The 15,438-nt window shown below is 38.3% G+C and overlaps 1 protein-coding gene across 1 annotated transcript; it reads right to left on the bottom strand.

Moving 5' to 3' along the window:
- Positions 1-268: 268 nt before the first annotated feature.
- LOC130459054 (myeloid cell surface antigen CD33-like) lies at positions 269-1,801 on the bottom strand. Its single transcript, XM_056826327.1, has 3 exons — positions 1,753-1,801; positions 1,224-1,609; positions 269-926 (listed from the first exon to the last, which is right to left on the bottom strand). The coding sequence occupies exons 1-3, from the start codon at positions 1,799-1,801 to the stop codon at positions 450-452; spliced, it is 912 nt and encodes a 303-aa protein (XP_056682305.1). The 3' UTR covers positions 269-449.
- Positions 1,802-15,438: the final 13,637 nt, after the last annotated feature.

Raw genomic sequence — 15,438 nt, 5'->3', positions numbered from 1 at the left:
TGATGTGAGAATGAGAATTTTGGCATCAGAAACTTAGATAAAAAAGGGAAGAACTCAAGTTTCTTCTATCCATCGTATCTCTCTTCTCCCTGCTTTTTCAGAAGGAAACCATATCCTGAGTCTGGGCTCTTACTCTCAAACATCACTTGTCATGGGGAATCTTAGCATTATGCCCATTCTCTTCCAGTATTCATGGGTAAGGCTGAACTGGACAGTTCCCTCTATGCTCACTGGCTTCTGGGAATGTCACCTCACAGGTGAGACTGTGCTGTTATCCTAGAGTTGATGAGGTTGGGACCTTCCATACCAGAATCAAGAACAGGAAATGGGAACTCTCCAAGGGGTGACATTCTCAGAGACTCACCTCTCCCTATAATCTCAGCAAGCAAGAACCTGGTATTACAGATTCTAGGGTTCCCCTTTAACTTTCCCACCCTTGAGCAACCTGGCTATCTGGGTTCTACCCTCTTCCCAAACTCACCAGCAATCCTGAGCTGGACAGTTCTCTCAGTGTTCACTCTGCCTTCTGGGAATCTCACCTGACAGGTGAGATTAGTGCCATTGTCCTGGCGCTGGGGAGTGAACAGGAGTCTGGAGGAACTCCTTTTTGATGAGGTCAGTTGTTGGGAAGAGAGGGCATTCCCAGTCCAGAGAAAGGAGGCAGATGTCCCATTTCTGCAGTCCCCAGGAACCAAACAGGTCAAGGCCACCTGGTGCCCAGGTTCTAAGATCTCTGGCATGTGGATCTCTGGTTTTTGGGTCAGAGCTGGAGGAGGAGAGAGGGAGAGAGAGGGAGAGAAAGAGTGAGGTAGATGACTGAAAAGCTCCTCCAAAGTGTCCAGCCTGAGGCTGTCTATTTTGCCACTAGTAGGTCCTTTCCCTGGCTTTCCCCTCTCCTTCTTTGATTGCCCTCTCACCCCAGGGGGCTGCATATCACACCCAGCCCATAAGAGCACCTCAAGGAGAGGCCCCTCCTGAATGTGTCTGCCCCTTTGCCACATCTATGAAGAGGCCCCAGCCAGCCAGCCAGCCACACACCTCTATCCTGGATGCCTAAACTCTGGAGTTCTCAGCCCATCTAGGGTCCTGTTTCTATGGTAGATCCTTCCTGACAAGGTCCTTGAAACTCCCTCATGTATCACCAGCAGGCCCTTCCCTGGCTTCCATCATGGTCTTTTTGTCACCCCCAAACAGTTCCCTGGGACAGAGAACTCACTCTCCACCTGGATTAATACTCTGTCATTTGTGTAACTATAACGCAGTTTTCCCTTTTCCACACGGAACTCGTAATGCCCACGATCACGTTTCTGGGCTCCAGTAATGCTCAGGGAGCAGTTGTCCATTTGGGGGTCTCCAATTAAGTAGAACCGGCCCTGGGCCCAGGGCTGGGTAGCCTTTTGGGGGTCATTGGTGGCCACGAGGTCTTCCTTGGTGGCCCCGGGATCATCTTGGGACTCCTTCCAGTACCAGTATCCATGGGCCGTGTCATTATTCCTGGATTCTGGGGGATAGTAGAAGGAGCAGGGGATGGAGACACACAGTCCCTTCTGCACAGTCACCTTCTTCTGGACATGAAGACCAAACACTGGCTGTTCTTGAGAAAAGGATCCTATGGGAAAGAGAAAGGCTCAGGCGAAGGCCTCCTTTGTTTTTCCATCCAAGCTCACCCCCAGACCTTCCAGGGCCAGCTTATCCTCCAGGCACTCCCTCCTCTCTCCTGGCACCCTCTATTCTGGCTCTGCTCCCACTTACCATCCAGGAATTGGAGCAGCAGCAACAGCAACAGCAGCAGGAGGTCCATGGTGAGATGGAGGGCCAATGGGAGCTTCACATCAATTCATCCAGCCTCCTGGCAGGAAGATGGAAGAGACACCCAAGAGAACTCTGCAACATAATAGGAAGGAAATAAAATATGAAGAAATGGAACATATCTTGGGAAATAGAGGTTGGGGGTGGGGGGTACCAGCACTTCCTCCTAACCTAGTTTCTTTTTCTCAGTTACCTATTGACCTCTAGATACTCCTTCCTTGGTGGGGGGGTGGGGTGAGAACTAACACTAGACAGGAAGGTCCTTCACTGACTCTTATGATCTTTCTAATTCTCAGCCCTGTTTCCCCTGAAAAGCCAACCTCATCATCCCTCTCCCGTTGACATGATCTTCTTACACAATTCCCTCTCTTCATAAGTTCCCACTGATCAGACCATTTCTTTTGGTGCCAACCTCAAACCTTCTTGGTTTCCCCACAGCCCTACTCTTGTACTTTTATGATGATGACTCTAAATAACATTTCTTCTGTTTTTGATTTTTAATGTGTTATTTTCCCCTATTACATATAAAGATAATTTTTTAACATTTATTCCTTTAAAATTATTTTTAAAAATTCCAAATTCTTTCTCTCCTTGCCCTCTATCTCCCTTCTTCCAGAAAGCAAGCAATACATTTTGGTGCTGCACATGGAGTCATGCAAAACACATTTCTGTATTAGTCATGTTGTGAAAGAAAACAGACCAAAACAAACAAGGAAAATAAAGGAAGTTTGAAAAATATTCTTTGATTTGGTTTTTTTAGATTCTATAAGTTCTTTTTCTGGAAGTTGTAAAAAAGAGTTCTTAATCCCTTTCTCTAATTTAACTGGGGACCTGGAGGTCCCTTAACCACAGAGATGTGTAAGATATACCAGCCCACAATAAAAGGAAGTAGAAACAAGAGAGACAGGAAGTGAGGTAAGAAGGGGATATAAAAGGCCAGCACAAGGTCGGAGAGAGGCTTTTTGACCTTTTCTGGGTTGGGAGGTGGTTGGTTGTTGGTGGTGTGGGTTGGTAATTAGTTGTTGGTTGGGATATATATATATGTATATATGTATATGTATATATATATATATATATATATATATATATATACTGCCTGATGAGCTGGGCTGAAGGGTGATCAGCTGGACTGTCTCTAATGGCAGTTATAGGGCAGCTAGTTAGGTACTGGGCAATTTCTTTCTCTACCTTTTTCCTATATTTCTCTCCTTCATTTTATTCATTTTACTATATTCTTTTACTATCTCTATTTTAATTAAACTAAATTGTTAATTGTTAAAAGCTATTAGAAGTTTTCTTTTCTCTGGCTTAAAGGGATAAAATTAATTTACAACTCTATTATGTTCTCATTAAAACTCAAAATTATTAAAAGCTGCTCTCTTATTTTGTCAGAACTCCCAGTTTAACCCTTATAAAGAATAGCATCTTTCATCTTAAGTCCTTTGAAATTATCTTGGATCAATGACACTGAGAATAGCTAAGTCATTCACAGTTGATTATCTTTACAATATTGCTGTTAGTGTATGCCATGTTTTTCTGGTTCTTCAGCTCATGTAAGTCCAGGTTTTCCCTGAGAGCATCCTGCTCATCTTTTCTTGTAGCACAATAGTATCCCATTACAATCATATGTCACAGCTTGTTCAGTCATTTCCCATTTGATAGACATCCCCTCAATTTCCAATTATTTATCATCACAAAAAGAGCTGCTATAAATATTTTTGTTTATACAGGTGTTTTTTCCTTCTTGGATTTGAAAAAAAATCTCTTTGGGATACAGACCTAATCGTGATATTGGTGGGTCAAAGGGTATCCACAATTTTATATCTCTTTGGGCATAGTTTCAAATTGTTTTCAAGAATGGTAGCCATTCTGGAAGGCAATTTGGAATTATGGGCAAAAGGCTTTAAAAGAATGCCTACCCTTTGATCCAGCAATACCACTGCTGGGCTTGTACCCCAAAGAGATAATAAGGGAAAATGCTTGTACAAAAATATTTATAGCTGCTCTCTTTGTGGTGGCAAAAAAAAATTGGAAATTGAAGGCGTGTCTCTCTTTTGGGGAATGGATAAACAAATTGTGGTATATGATGGTGATGGAATACTATTGTGCTGTAAGGACTGATGACCTGGAGGCTTTCCATATGAACTGGGAGTGAACTGATGCAGAGTGAAAAGAGCAGAACACTGTACACAGAAAGTAAACATTGTGGAAAAATCCAATGTAATGGACTTTGCTACTAGTAGCAATGCAATAAGCCAAGACACTCCTGAAGGACTTGTGTAAAAGAATGCTCTCCAACTTGAGAGAAAGAACTATGGGAATAGAAATGCAAAAGCAAAACATCACTTATCACATGTCTATATGGGTATGTGATTTGGGGTTTAGGTCTTTAAAAAATCACAATTTATTGGATAAAAGTCTCATATCTCAAATATATAGAGAACTTTGTAAATTCTATAAGAATATACTCATTCCCCAATTGATGGATGTTTAAAGGATATGAATGAAAAGGTTTGGGATGAAGTAATTAAAAGTCAGATGTCGCCATAAGAAAAAATGCTCCCAATAATTATTGATTAGAGAAATGCAAATGAAAACTACTCTGAGATATCATCTCCCACCTATCAGATTGTCCAGAATGGTATAAAGGAAAAATGACAAATGTTGATGGGGTTGTGGGAAAATGGGGACACATACAGAGTTGGTAGAACTGGGAAGTGAGCCAACTATTTTGGAGAACAATCTGGAATTATGCCCAAAGAGTTACAAAATGATATATGCCTTGGACCCAGGAATGCTACTATTAGGTCTGTTTCCCAAGGTGATCAGAGAAAAAGGAAAAAAATCTAGACAATGGTGGATATAGCAACAGCAATATTGTTTGAAAAATGGCTGTGAATACCACCTCCATAAAAGAAGTGATAAATAGAAGTAGGAATGATATGGTTTTACATATCTATGTCTGTGTCAAATGGTGCCTTCCCTAGTGCAGCACAGGGATATAAGGAAAGAGACACATAACACGTAAAGTAAATCAGTCATGTGAGGAAGAAGATAGGTTGAAAAAACACAAGAAAATAAGGTGAAAAATATTACGTTTTGATCTGCATTCAGACTCTATCAATTCTTTCTCTAGATGTAGATAGCATTTTTCATTATGAGGCCTTTGGAATTTTTTTGGATCATTGTATTGCTAAGAATAGCTAAGCCATTCACTTTTATTGATGTTTCTGTGTACAATGTTTTCCTGATTCTTCTCAGTTCCATTTGCATCAATTCATGTAAGGCTTTCCAGGTTTTTCTAAAATCATCCAGCTTTTTACTTTTTTTTTTAACCCTTACCTTCCGTCTTAGAATCAATACTGGGTATTGGTTCTAAGGCAGAAGAGTGGTAAGGGCTAGGCAATGGGGGTCAAGTGACTTGCCCAGGGTCACACAGCTGGGAAGTGTCTGAGGCTAAATTTAAACCCAGGACCTCCCATCTCTAGGCCTGACTCTTAATCCACTGAGCCACCTAGCTTCCCCCTTGGTACTTCTTAAAGCATTATATAGTACTATATTATAATCCTACACCACACCTTGTTCAGCCATTCCCTACACTGATTGGCATTTTCTTAATTTTCAACTTCATTTCAACATATAAAAAGCTGCTATAAATATTTTGTATAAATAGGTTCTTTGCCCTTTTGTCTGATATCTCTGTGATACAAAGTGGTATTCCTGTGTCAAAAGATATAGTTCCAAATTTCTCTCCAGAATGGTTAGATCAGTTCATAACTCTACCAACAGTGCATTCATTAGTATCCCAATTTTCCCACATTTAACATTTTCCTTTTCTGTCATATTAGCCAATGTGGTAGGTATGAGATGGTGCAGCAGAGTTTTTTAATGTCTATTTCTCTAATCAATAGAGACTTAGAACATTTTTTCATATGACTATAGAAACTTTGATTTTATCTGAAAACTATCTGTTCATATAGTTTGACCAATTATCAATTGGGGAATGACTTGTTTTTTTAATAAATTTGATTCAATTATCTATACATTTGAGAAAGTCCTTTATCAGAGATACTTGGAAAAACTTTACCTAGCTTTCTGCTTTCCTTCTAGTCTTGGTTGCACTGGTTTTATTTCTGCAAAACCTTTTAAATTTAACATAATTACTCTCTATCTCTTGTTTGGCCACATATTCTTCCCTTAACTATACATCTGACAGGCAAACTATTCTGTAATTGCCTAATTTGCTTATGGTAGCACCCTTTAGGTCTAAATTGTGTACCTATTTTGACCTTATCTCAGAATATGGCATAAGATGTTGGCTAATGCCTAGTTTGTCCATAATGGTTCCTAGTTTTTCTAGCAATTTCTATCAAATAGTGAGTTCTTGTCCCCAAACTTGGATCTTTGGATTTATCTAACACTAGATTACTACAGTTATTTACTAATGGGTATGGTGTTATAAATGTTATAAAGAAGAGAGGAGTTTAGGATTGCAGAACACAGAGGCAGGAGACCAGCAAAAAAAAAATTCTGGAATGCTGTGGGGGATGGAGGAGGAGGTATGAAGCTGAAACCTTTAGGACTGTTGGAGACTGTCTGTCTCTCTCTGGATTTGAACCTGGAGGGAGTGGATGCCAAGTTCTGAGGTTTGGCCCTATCCTTTATTGTTGCCTGTGTTGCTGTTCTTGTGCTGTGTGTCCTGAAGAAGATCTTAAGAAGCTGTCTCTGTCCTGTGTCAACATCAAGCTGTCAGTAAGCAGAGGTCTGAGTCCATGTGGACTTGGGACATTTCCCTGGATCCCTGCCTGATCTGTTATTGACCAATATCTCTAATAACCACCAGGAGAGGATTTTAGTGCAGGATAGATAGATAGATAGATAGATAGATAGATAGATAGATAGATAGATAGATAGATAGATAGGGACTGGGATTTTACAGCATAGTAGGACAGAGAGATAGAGCAGGAAAACAACTCTCTGAAGATCCTTCTTGAGAAGGCATTAGCTATTGGGTTACTCAGCTAGTAAACTAGGGATTGTTAGGGATTTTCCCCTTATATTCCCCTTTTGAGATAAAATGCACCATCATTTACTGAGACTTTGTTATCTGTGTACTGGTCCAGGCTGACTGTTTGACCCTTCCATCCACAGTGTAGAACCTGTTGCTGGCCCAAAGTACATATTTAATTCCATCTCCAAAAATGCCCCTATTACAGTACTATTCTATTCTACTGAGCCACCACTCTTTTTCTTAATACTAGATTGTTTTTTATGATTACCCCTTTATAATATAGTTTGCAATGTAGTGCATCTAAACCACCTTTCTTCACATTTTTATTATTAATTCCCTTGACATTCTTGGCCCTCTGTTCTTCCTGATGAATTTTCTTATTATTTCTTCTAGCACAATAAAATAATTTTGGGGAGACTGATAGATCTGGCACTGAATGAATATATTAGACTTAGGTAGAATTGTCATTTTTATTATTTTGGTTTGGCCTAACCATGAGAAGTTAACATTTCTCTGATTGTTTAGGTCTGACTTTACTTGTTCTCATATAGCTCTTGGTTTCATTTTGGCAGGTAGACTTCCAGGTATTTAATGTTGTGTGCAATTATTTTAAATGAAATTTCTCTTTCTATCTCTTGCTACTGGACTTTGTTCAGAATATATAAAAATGCTAATGATGTGCATGGGTTTATTTTATATGTTGCTACTTTGCTAAGTTGTTAATTATTTCAACTACTTTTTAAGTTGATTTTCTGGGATTCACCAAGTATACTATCATATCATCTACAAAGAATGATCATTTTGTTTCCTCATTGCCTATTTTGAGTCCTTCTATTTCCTGTTCTCTTATTTCTAGATTTAACATTTCTAGTACAATATTTAAAATTTTTTTATTTTATTACCATGAAAAACATACTTCCATATTGGTCATTGTTGTAAGAGCACACTCATACAAGACCAAAAACTCAAAACAAAACTGTAAAAACATGCTAGTACCATATTGAGTAACAGTGGTGATAATGGACATCCTTGCTTCACTTTTGATCTTATTGGGAAAATTTCTAGCTTATCTCCATTATAAATAATGCTTGCTGATAGTTTTAGAGAGACTGTACTTATTATTTTAAGGAAAATTCCATTTATTCCTAGGTCATTTAGGGTTTTTAATAGGAATGGGTGTTGCATTTTGTCAAAAATCTTTTTTGCACCAATTAAGATAACCTTATGATTTCTGTTGGTTTTGTTTTTGATATAGTCAATTATGCTGATAGTTTTGCTAATATTGAACCAATTCTGCATTCCTGTTATAAGTCCCACTTGGACATGATGTATGATCTTAGTGATATATTGCTATAATCTCCTTGCTAGTACTTTATTTAAATTTTTTGCATCAAGTAGGGAAATTGATCTATACTTTTGTTTCTGCTTTCAGTCTTCCTGGTTTAGTTGTCAGCACAATCTTTTTGTTCTAAAAGGAATTTGGTAGAACTCCTTCTTTGCTTATTTTTCCATATGATTTATATAGTACTGGAATTAATCAGTCTTTAAGTGTTTGATAGATTTCATTAGAGCATCAAGGTGACAAAATGAATAGAGCACTGAACTTGGAGTCAGGAAGACTCATCTTCATGATTTTAATTCTGGCCTCAGACATTTACTCAGTTTCTCATCTGTAAAATGAGCTGGAGAAGGAAATGGCAAGCCCACTGCAGGATCTTTGCCAAGAAGACCTCAAATGGAATCACAGAGATTTGGATACCACTGAATAACAAGAATTCATGTGTGACTCCATCTGGCCTTGGATTTTTTCTGAAACATGTTCAATTGTTCTTAAGTGGGGTTATCAAAGTATTAGATTTCCTCTTTTTTTAATCTGGGAAATTTATATTATTGTAAATATTCATCCATTTCACTTAGATTGTCAGGTTTATTGGCACATAATTGGGCAAAATAGCTCTTAATAAATGATTTTATTTTCTTTTCATTGGCAGTGAATTTGCCCTTTTTATTTCTGATACTAGTAATTTTTTTCTTTCTTTTTAAAAATCAAATTAAGCAATGGTTTGTTTATTTTGCTGGATTTTTTCATAAAACCAGCTCTGAGTTTTATTTATTAGTTCAATGGTTTCTTCTAAATTTTATTCAAAATTTCCAATTCAGTGTTTAATTGAAGAATTTTAATTTGTTCTTTTTCTAGCTTTTAAAAAAGTTGCATGCCCTCTTCATTGATATACTCTTTCTCTCTTTTACTAATGTACGCATTTAGCAGTAGAAATTTTCCCCTAAAAACTGCTTTGTCTGTGTCCCATAAATTTTGGTATATTATCTCATTTTTGTCATTCTCTTTAATGAAATTATTGATTGTTCCTATGATTTATTCTTTGTTCCACTCATTCTTCAGGATTAGATTTAGTTTCCAATTAATTTAAATCTATATTTCCATGGACCTTTTATCAAATATAATTTGTATTTCATTATGATCTTAAAATTATGCATGTAGAGTTTCTGCTTTTCTGCTTCTGATTGTGAAGTTTTTATGCCCTAATACAGGGTTTATTTTTGTGAATGTGTCATGTACTGCTGACAAAAATATGTACTGGATTCCTTTCTATTTCCATTCAGTTTTCTCCAGAAAGCTATTCTATTTCACTTTTCTAAAATTCTGCTTGCATCCTTAACTTCTTTCTTATTTATTTTTTGGTGAAATTTATCTTGTTCTGAGATGGGAAATTTGAGATTCCCCACTAGTATAGTTTCATTGGATATTTCTTATTGTAACTCATTTAACTTCTTTAAAAATTGGATTCTATACCATTTGGTGTGTACACATTAAATATTGATATTACTCATTGCTTATGATACCTTTTATAAATATGCTTATTTCTTTTAATTAGATCTACTTTTTGCTTTGTCTGAGACCATAATTGCCACCCCTGTTTTGTTTTGTTTTTTTACTTAGGCTGAAGTAGAACAGATTCTACTATAGTGTCTTATCTTTTCTCTAGGTTTGTCTTTCTGTTTCAGATATGTTTCTTGTAAACAACATATTGTAGAATTCTGTTTTTAATCCATTCTGCAATCTGCTTCTGTTTTATTGATGTTTATCCCATTTATATTCATAATTATGTTTACTAACTGTATATTTCCCTCCATCTTATTTCCTCCTTGTTTATCCTTCTCTCTCTCTCTCTCTCTTTTTTCTCTCTCTCTCTCTCCTCTTTCTCTTTCTCTTCCTTCCTCCCTTTCCCCAACCTGTCCTTCCTCACAAGTGATTTGCTTCTGACTATCACCTCCTCCAATTTACTCTTTCTTCTATCAGTTTCTCTCTCCCTTTTCTTCTCCACTTCTACTTCTCTTCAGGGTAAAATAGACATTAATATCCTATCTAATATGGATGCTATTTGGAGCCAATTATGATGAGAATAAGGTTTGAGTGTTGCCCAGCCACCCCTCTCTTCCTCTCTAGTGTAATAGCTTTTTTTGTCCTTTTCCACATAATATAATTTACCTCATTCTATCTGTTCCTTTTTTATCTCCTAGTGCAATCATCATTTCAACCTTGATCCTTTAATTTGTTTATGATTTGAACTCCTGTGTCCATGTAATTTATCCATTTAGTGCATTCTTGATCTAGACCAAAGAGTTTCTAAAATGAGGAATTGAATTTCCCCCATCAGCTTAGAAAGTTTCCAGAGGAGTGTGGCAGAGAAGAGTTCTGTTTCTCTGATTTTCTATATTTCTAATGGTGTTCAAAGCATTGATATGCTTGACTGAATGGTGGTCAAGTTGACCGAGTGACTCAATAACCTTCTAAGTATCTTCATTATGATATAAGGAAAGTCCTCATTTTAAAAATTTTATTTACAGATTTCTTTGGAAATCTCTTCTTACTATTACCTTCTATGTCTAATATCCAAGTTTTCTTCCCAGTCCTGCCATTTGTTGTTTTATGGCCCCTCCCAACTCTAATATTCTCTGCTATAAGGCCCCTCTTAGTTCAGTTGCTCCATGTTTTAGGAATTATGATATCTTTTTGACCCATTGAGACTGGGCAGCCTAGCAGGTTGTAAAAGCTTACTGGCCTTATATGGCTGTGTGTCCCAAAGGAAATGTCTCTCCTTTCTTTTCTTATGCCTCACCTTTCATCAAAGTTCCCATGCCCTTTCTCTTGTCTATGGAGCAATGTTCTCATGATTGCAGCCAATTCTTTTTCCACTGCATCTTTTTCCCAAGGGGGCTGCTGGTATACTCCTCTGATACTCCTTTCCTTAGTTCAAGTTGCTGAAGTCAATTTCTACTCTAGCATTCTATGCTCTACTATCTCTCCCAGTTGAGATATTTGTCCACAAAATCCTCTAAGTTACGATAATCTATTGACTAAAAGGTCATATGGAAGGATTACTGACATCTAAGAAACATGGTATTTGACAAGAATAGTAGATTTTCAGGCAGCAAGATGGTCAGTAAGTAGAGAGCCATGCCTAGGGATAGGAGGTCCTCATTCAAATACTTTCTAGCAATGTGATCCTGGGCAAGTCACTTAACCCCAAATGCTCAGTCCTTACTGCTTTTCTACCTCTACTGTACTTAGTACTGATTCCAATACAGAAGATAAGGGTTTGAAAAAATAGGGATGGTAGATTTGGAGTCATCATAACTGAATTTAATTCCTACCCCTATTTCTCAATAACTGTGTATCTTTGTTAAAATGATTTGGCCTCTCTGTTTTCTCATATTAGTAATGATAAGTCTTGATAAGCCTAAGCTCCCTCCCCCCTTTCCCTGTTAGTTTCTCCCTTCCTCTGCACCTGCTGGAACACCAAAACAAAGCAACTGTCCCACTCCATAGGACACTGTTACCTCCCATACTATGACCTGACAGATCCATGATGGACTAATGTTCTGGACTTATACTTTGTTTCATGTTAGGAACTATACAACCATGAGAACCAACTACTTCCCACTCTGAAACAGCCAATGAGACAAACCCCAGATTACCTAATCCCAACCACCACCCTATAAAAGATTGCCCCCTTCTCCACCCAGGTGGAGGCCCCTAGCCATCTACAGGTTTGGGGCTCTCCCTTCCTCCTCCCTGACTCCTTTCCTCTAATAAAGATTTGCTGCATTATTCAACCCTGTGTCTCATTTGCCTTGGGTTGGGCCTCCATCAGTCAGATCTGACAATCAATGAAATAAAAAATTGGGCATCAGGTATGTGTGTGTATGTGTATGCTCATGAGTATGTGTGTATGATGAACCCCTTTGGCAGTGAGACTAAGGAAGACTATGGATTCCTCAAAATTAAAATAAAAGATGTAAGATTTCAAAAGAAACCATTTTAAAAAATAAAGGCATGTGTTCCCTATCCAAGTTCATGGACATCCTGTAGTTCATCCACAAATGCCTTAGGGAGGAAGGAATTTGTGGACCCCTATCTGTTATCTTTTGCAGTAATTAGTTGTTCTTTGAGGCTATCCCCAGATCTAAATATTGTTCAACTGAATTTAATCCCATATTAAACACACCCTATGTGTTGAAGCTATAAACACAATAATGAGAGAGTCCTTGCCCTCAAAGAACCTATATTTTACTTGGCCAATATTACAGGTATATAAGTAAGTAAGCAATGCAAAATACTTTCTGGAGGCAGAAAATGTCAATGACTGGGATGAAGGGCCTTAGGAAATGCCTCATGTAGGCTGTGTCTTCTGGGCTGTGTTCTGAAGGAAGCTTGAGGTTCTTCATGCAAAGGCAAGGCGATAGAAGAAGACCCAATTTGATGGGGCTGATGAATGGGTGAATTGGAGTGGTATGAAATAAGACTGAAAAGGTAGGGGGTGGAGGGTACAGACTGGCAGGCTCTCAAGACCAGAATGAGAGTTATTTTGTCGAAGTAGTGATAGGGAATCACTGAAGGTTTTTTGAATTATTAGTGTGACAAGGTCAGATCCATGTCTTTAGACTCAGTTTAATGGTGTGGAGAATGGGTTAGAGTAGAGGCAGAAGGAGGGTAGACCAAATCAGTGATTATTGTAATAGTTCAGGTATCAAATGATGAAGGACTGAACTATACTAGAGGCAGTATGTGTGTGAAAGGAGAGAAGGGGACAGACATGAATCACGCAAGGAAGGTAGACCAGATTTAGCACTTCATTAGATATAGATGAGAGCTAATGATAACTCTAAGCTTTGGAACCTAATTATTGGTGCCCTTAAGAGAAATACGGAAGTTTAGAGGAAGGGTGAGCTTAGGGTATGGACAATATGATGAGTTCTGATTTGAACATGTTGAATTGGAGTTGCCTAAGGGACATTCAGATGGAGATACCTAGCAGGAAGTTGGTAATACCAGGCTGGAATTCAGGAGAGGGAGATGAGGGTTGGGCATATACATGACCCATTACCAGAATCTTTCAGCTCTGACTTTTATGCTCTGTGTCCCTCACTAGGTTTTGTTCATCTAATCACCATGTAAGGTCCTATAAGACGATGCCCTATCCCTTTTGGCTCCCCCACAGTGACTAATGCCAATATATTTCTGCTGATGGATTCCTCCTGAGAACATTTTCTTTCTCAAATCAGCACCCCCAGTTTCTCCCTAGTCCCAATTAATCTCTACCCTTCTTGCTTTGATTTCTTTATCAAAGCTTGAGTTCTGAATACTCAGTGTGGGTGTCTTCTGGCTTAGGAACCTCTTGGGGCTTCTGGACTTGGAGAAAGATGGAGGCATATTGGACCTGGTCTTCCCTCTCTTGTGAGCAAAAGTCCAGCAGAGATGATGGAGGGGGCTCTGAAGGGTCATGTTTCCAAGTATTCTCATGTTCAACCTGTAAGACATCAAAGATCCATGGGGTCCTTGAGGTAGAAAGTGTCTACAGAAACTCAAAGGGATACAAGTTGTTATCCAAGTGCTCTCTCAATTGTACTAGTATCTGTTTTCTGTCCCCTTTCTCAGTTGACAGTCTATGTTTCAAGGACCTATCATTTTCTATCATTTCCTATCATTTCCATGGCTCCTTACTTCTGATATCAGGTCCTGAGATTCTTTTTTTGGCACTATATGTCCTATGTTCATTTCAACTCTAATATAGTCAATGCTTTGTGTTCTAAAAGCCCTTGTAGTTTTGACATTATATGCTGAATATTCTAAGATATTTTAATGCCAATGTACCACATTCTATGGAATCTTCTTCTCTGATATTCTGCATTGTATGTTTTAGTAGTCCTTCTAGAGGCAACATTCTCTATTCTAAATTTCAAAGTCCTTTTCAGGTATGCCTTCCTCACTTTTGTCTTTCCTATCATAGGAGGTCTTCAAGAAGAGACTGATGATTTTGCTTTGGGAGATTCTGTTCAGGCCTGGTTGGAACCAAGTTCCCTTTCAGGGCTCTCCTAAATCTGAGTTTCTAGGAGCCTCCTATAGGAGGAATTCTTGGGTCCAAAGAAAGACTAAAAGGCTATATGTTTGAAGATGACAATACCTGGAGTCTGCAATCAAGAACCAGACAAGAGGGAAAGAGCAGAGGTAGAAAGGAAATGAGCACTTATCTAATACCTACAATAGGCCAAATACCATGCTTGGTGCTTTCTGAATATTATCTCATTTCATCCTCACCACAGCACTGTGAATTAGGTACTATCATTATCCCCATTTTACATGTGAGGAAACCAAGTCAGACAGAGGTTACATGATTTGCCTAGGGTAACACAGCTAAATAGTGTCTGAGGCTAGATTTGATTTCAGGGCTTCCTGATCTCAGGTTCAGTGCTTTATCCATTTCAGTAGGTCATTACCTCAGGAAGAGGCATAGATCCTTGATTAGACAGAATTCGAGGGTGAGTGGACAGTGGAACCAATAACATGTTGATAAATGCTTAACGACCAGCTCTCTAGGAGGGAAAGTATGCACAACACACTTTAAAGTCTAATCTGCATTATTAACATTTTCTTTATTAATATATTAAGCCTAGACAATGAGCAAGATCATAAACTAAAATCTGGTTTGTTGTGCTTGCTCATTTCTGAGGTAGAAATTCCTCCCTCTAAATTTAGTAGTAAGTTCCCCGGGGGACTGGTTCCATATGGCTGCATGGGGTTGACTCAGGAGTCTAGTTTCATAATGGATCAAGCCTGGGCCTCATTCCTGGCTTATTTTTATGATTTTGTTGCTTCTTGGGGTAATGACGTTTCCTCCTGAAAGTATAGTGGGTGTACACTGGATATTGAGTAAAGACTAATTGAATAAATACACAAATATCTGATCCACTGCTTCAATCAATAATTGTGATTTTTTGGAACTTGGAGTCAGGTGCTATAGTCCAAACCCCTGCTGAGCTTATCGATTCCCTAGGTGGTTTTAGGCTTATTATATTTTCTTAAACTCTTTCTTTGTTTCAACTCTAAGAAAGAAGGGTTAGGGCTAGGAAAGTGGGGTTAAATGACTTGACTAAGGTCTCATAGCTAGAAGTATCTGAGGTCCAGATTTGAACCCATGTCTTCCTGACTCTAGGCTTGTGCCATCTAACTGTCCCTAGAATTATTATACTTAACTGTTTTGAGCTCAGTTTTCTCATCTGCAAATGGAAGATATTGGCCTACATTGAGAGTTTTTAAT

This window comes from Monodelphis domestica, chromosome 4 (genome assembly GCF_027887165.1).
Source record: "Monodelphis domestica isolate mMonDom1 chromosome 4, mMonDom1.pri, whole genome shotgun sequence".
In the NCBI taxonomy this organism is placed as follows: domain Eukaryota; kingdom Metazoa; phylum Chordata; class Mammalia; order Didelphimorphia; family Didelphidae; genus Monodelphis; species Monodelphis domestica.
The sequence above is the reverse complement of the archived record's forward strand: the minus strand, read 5'-3'. Positions and strand labels throughout refer to the sequence as shown.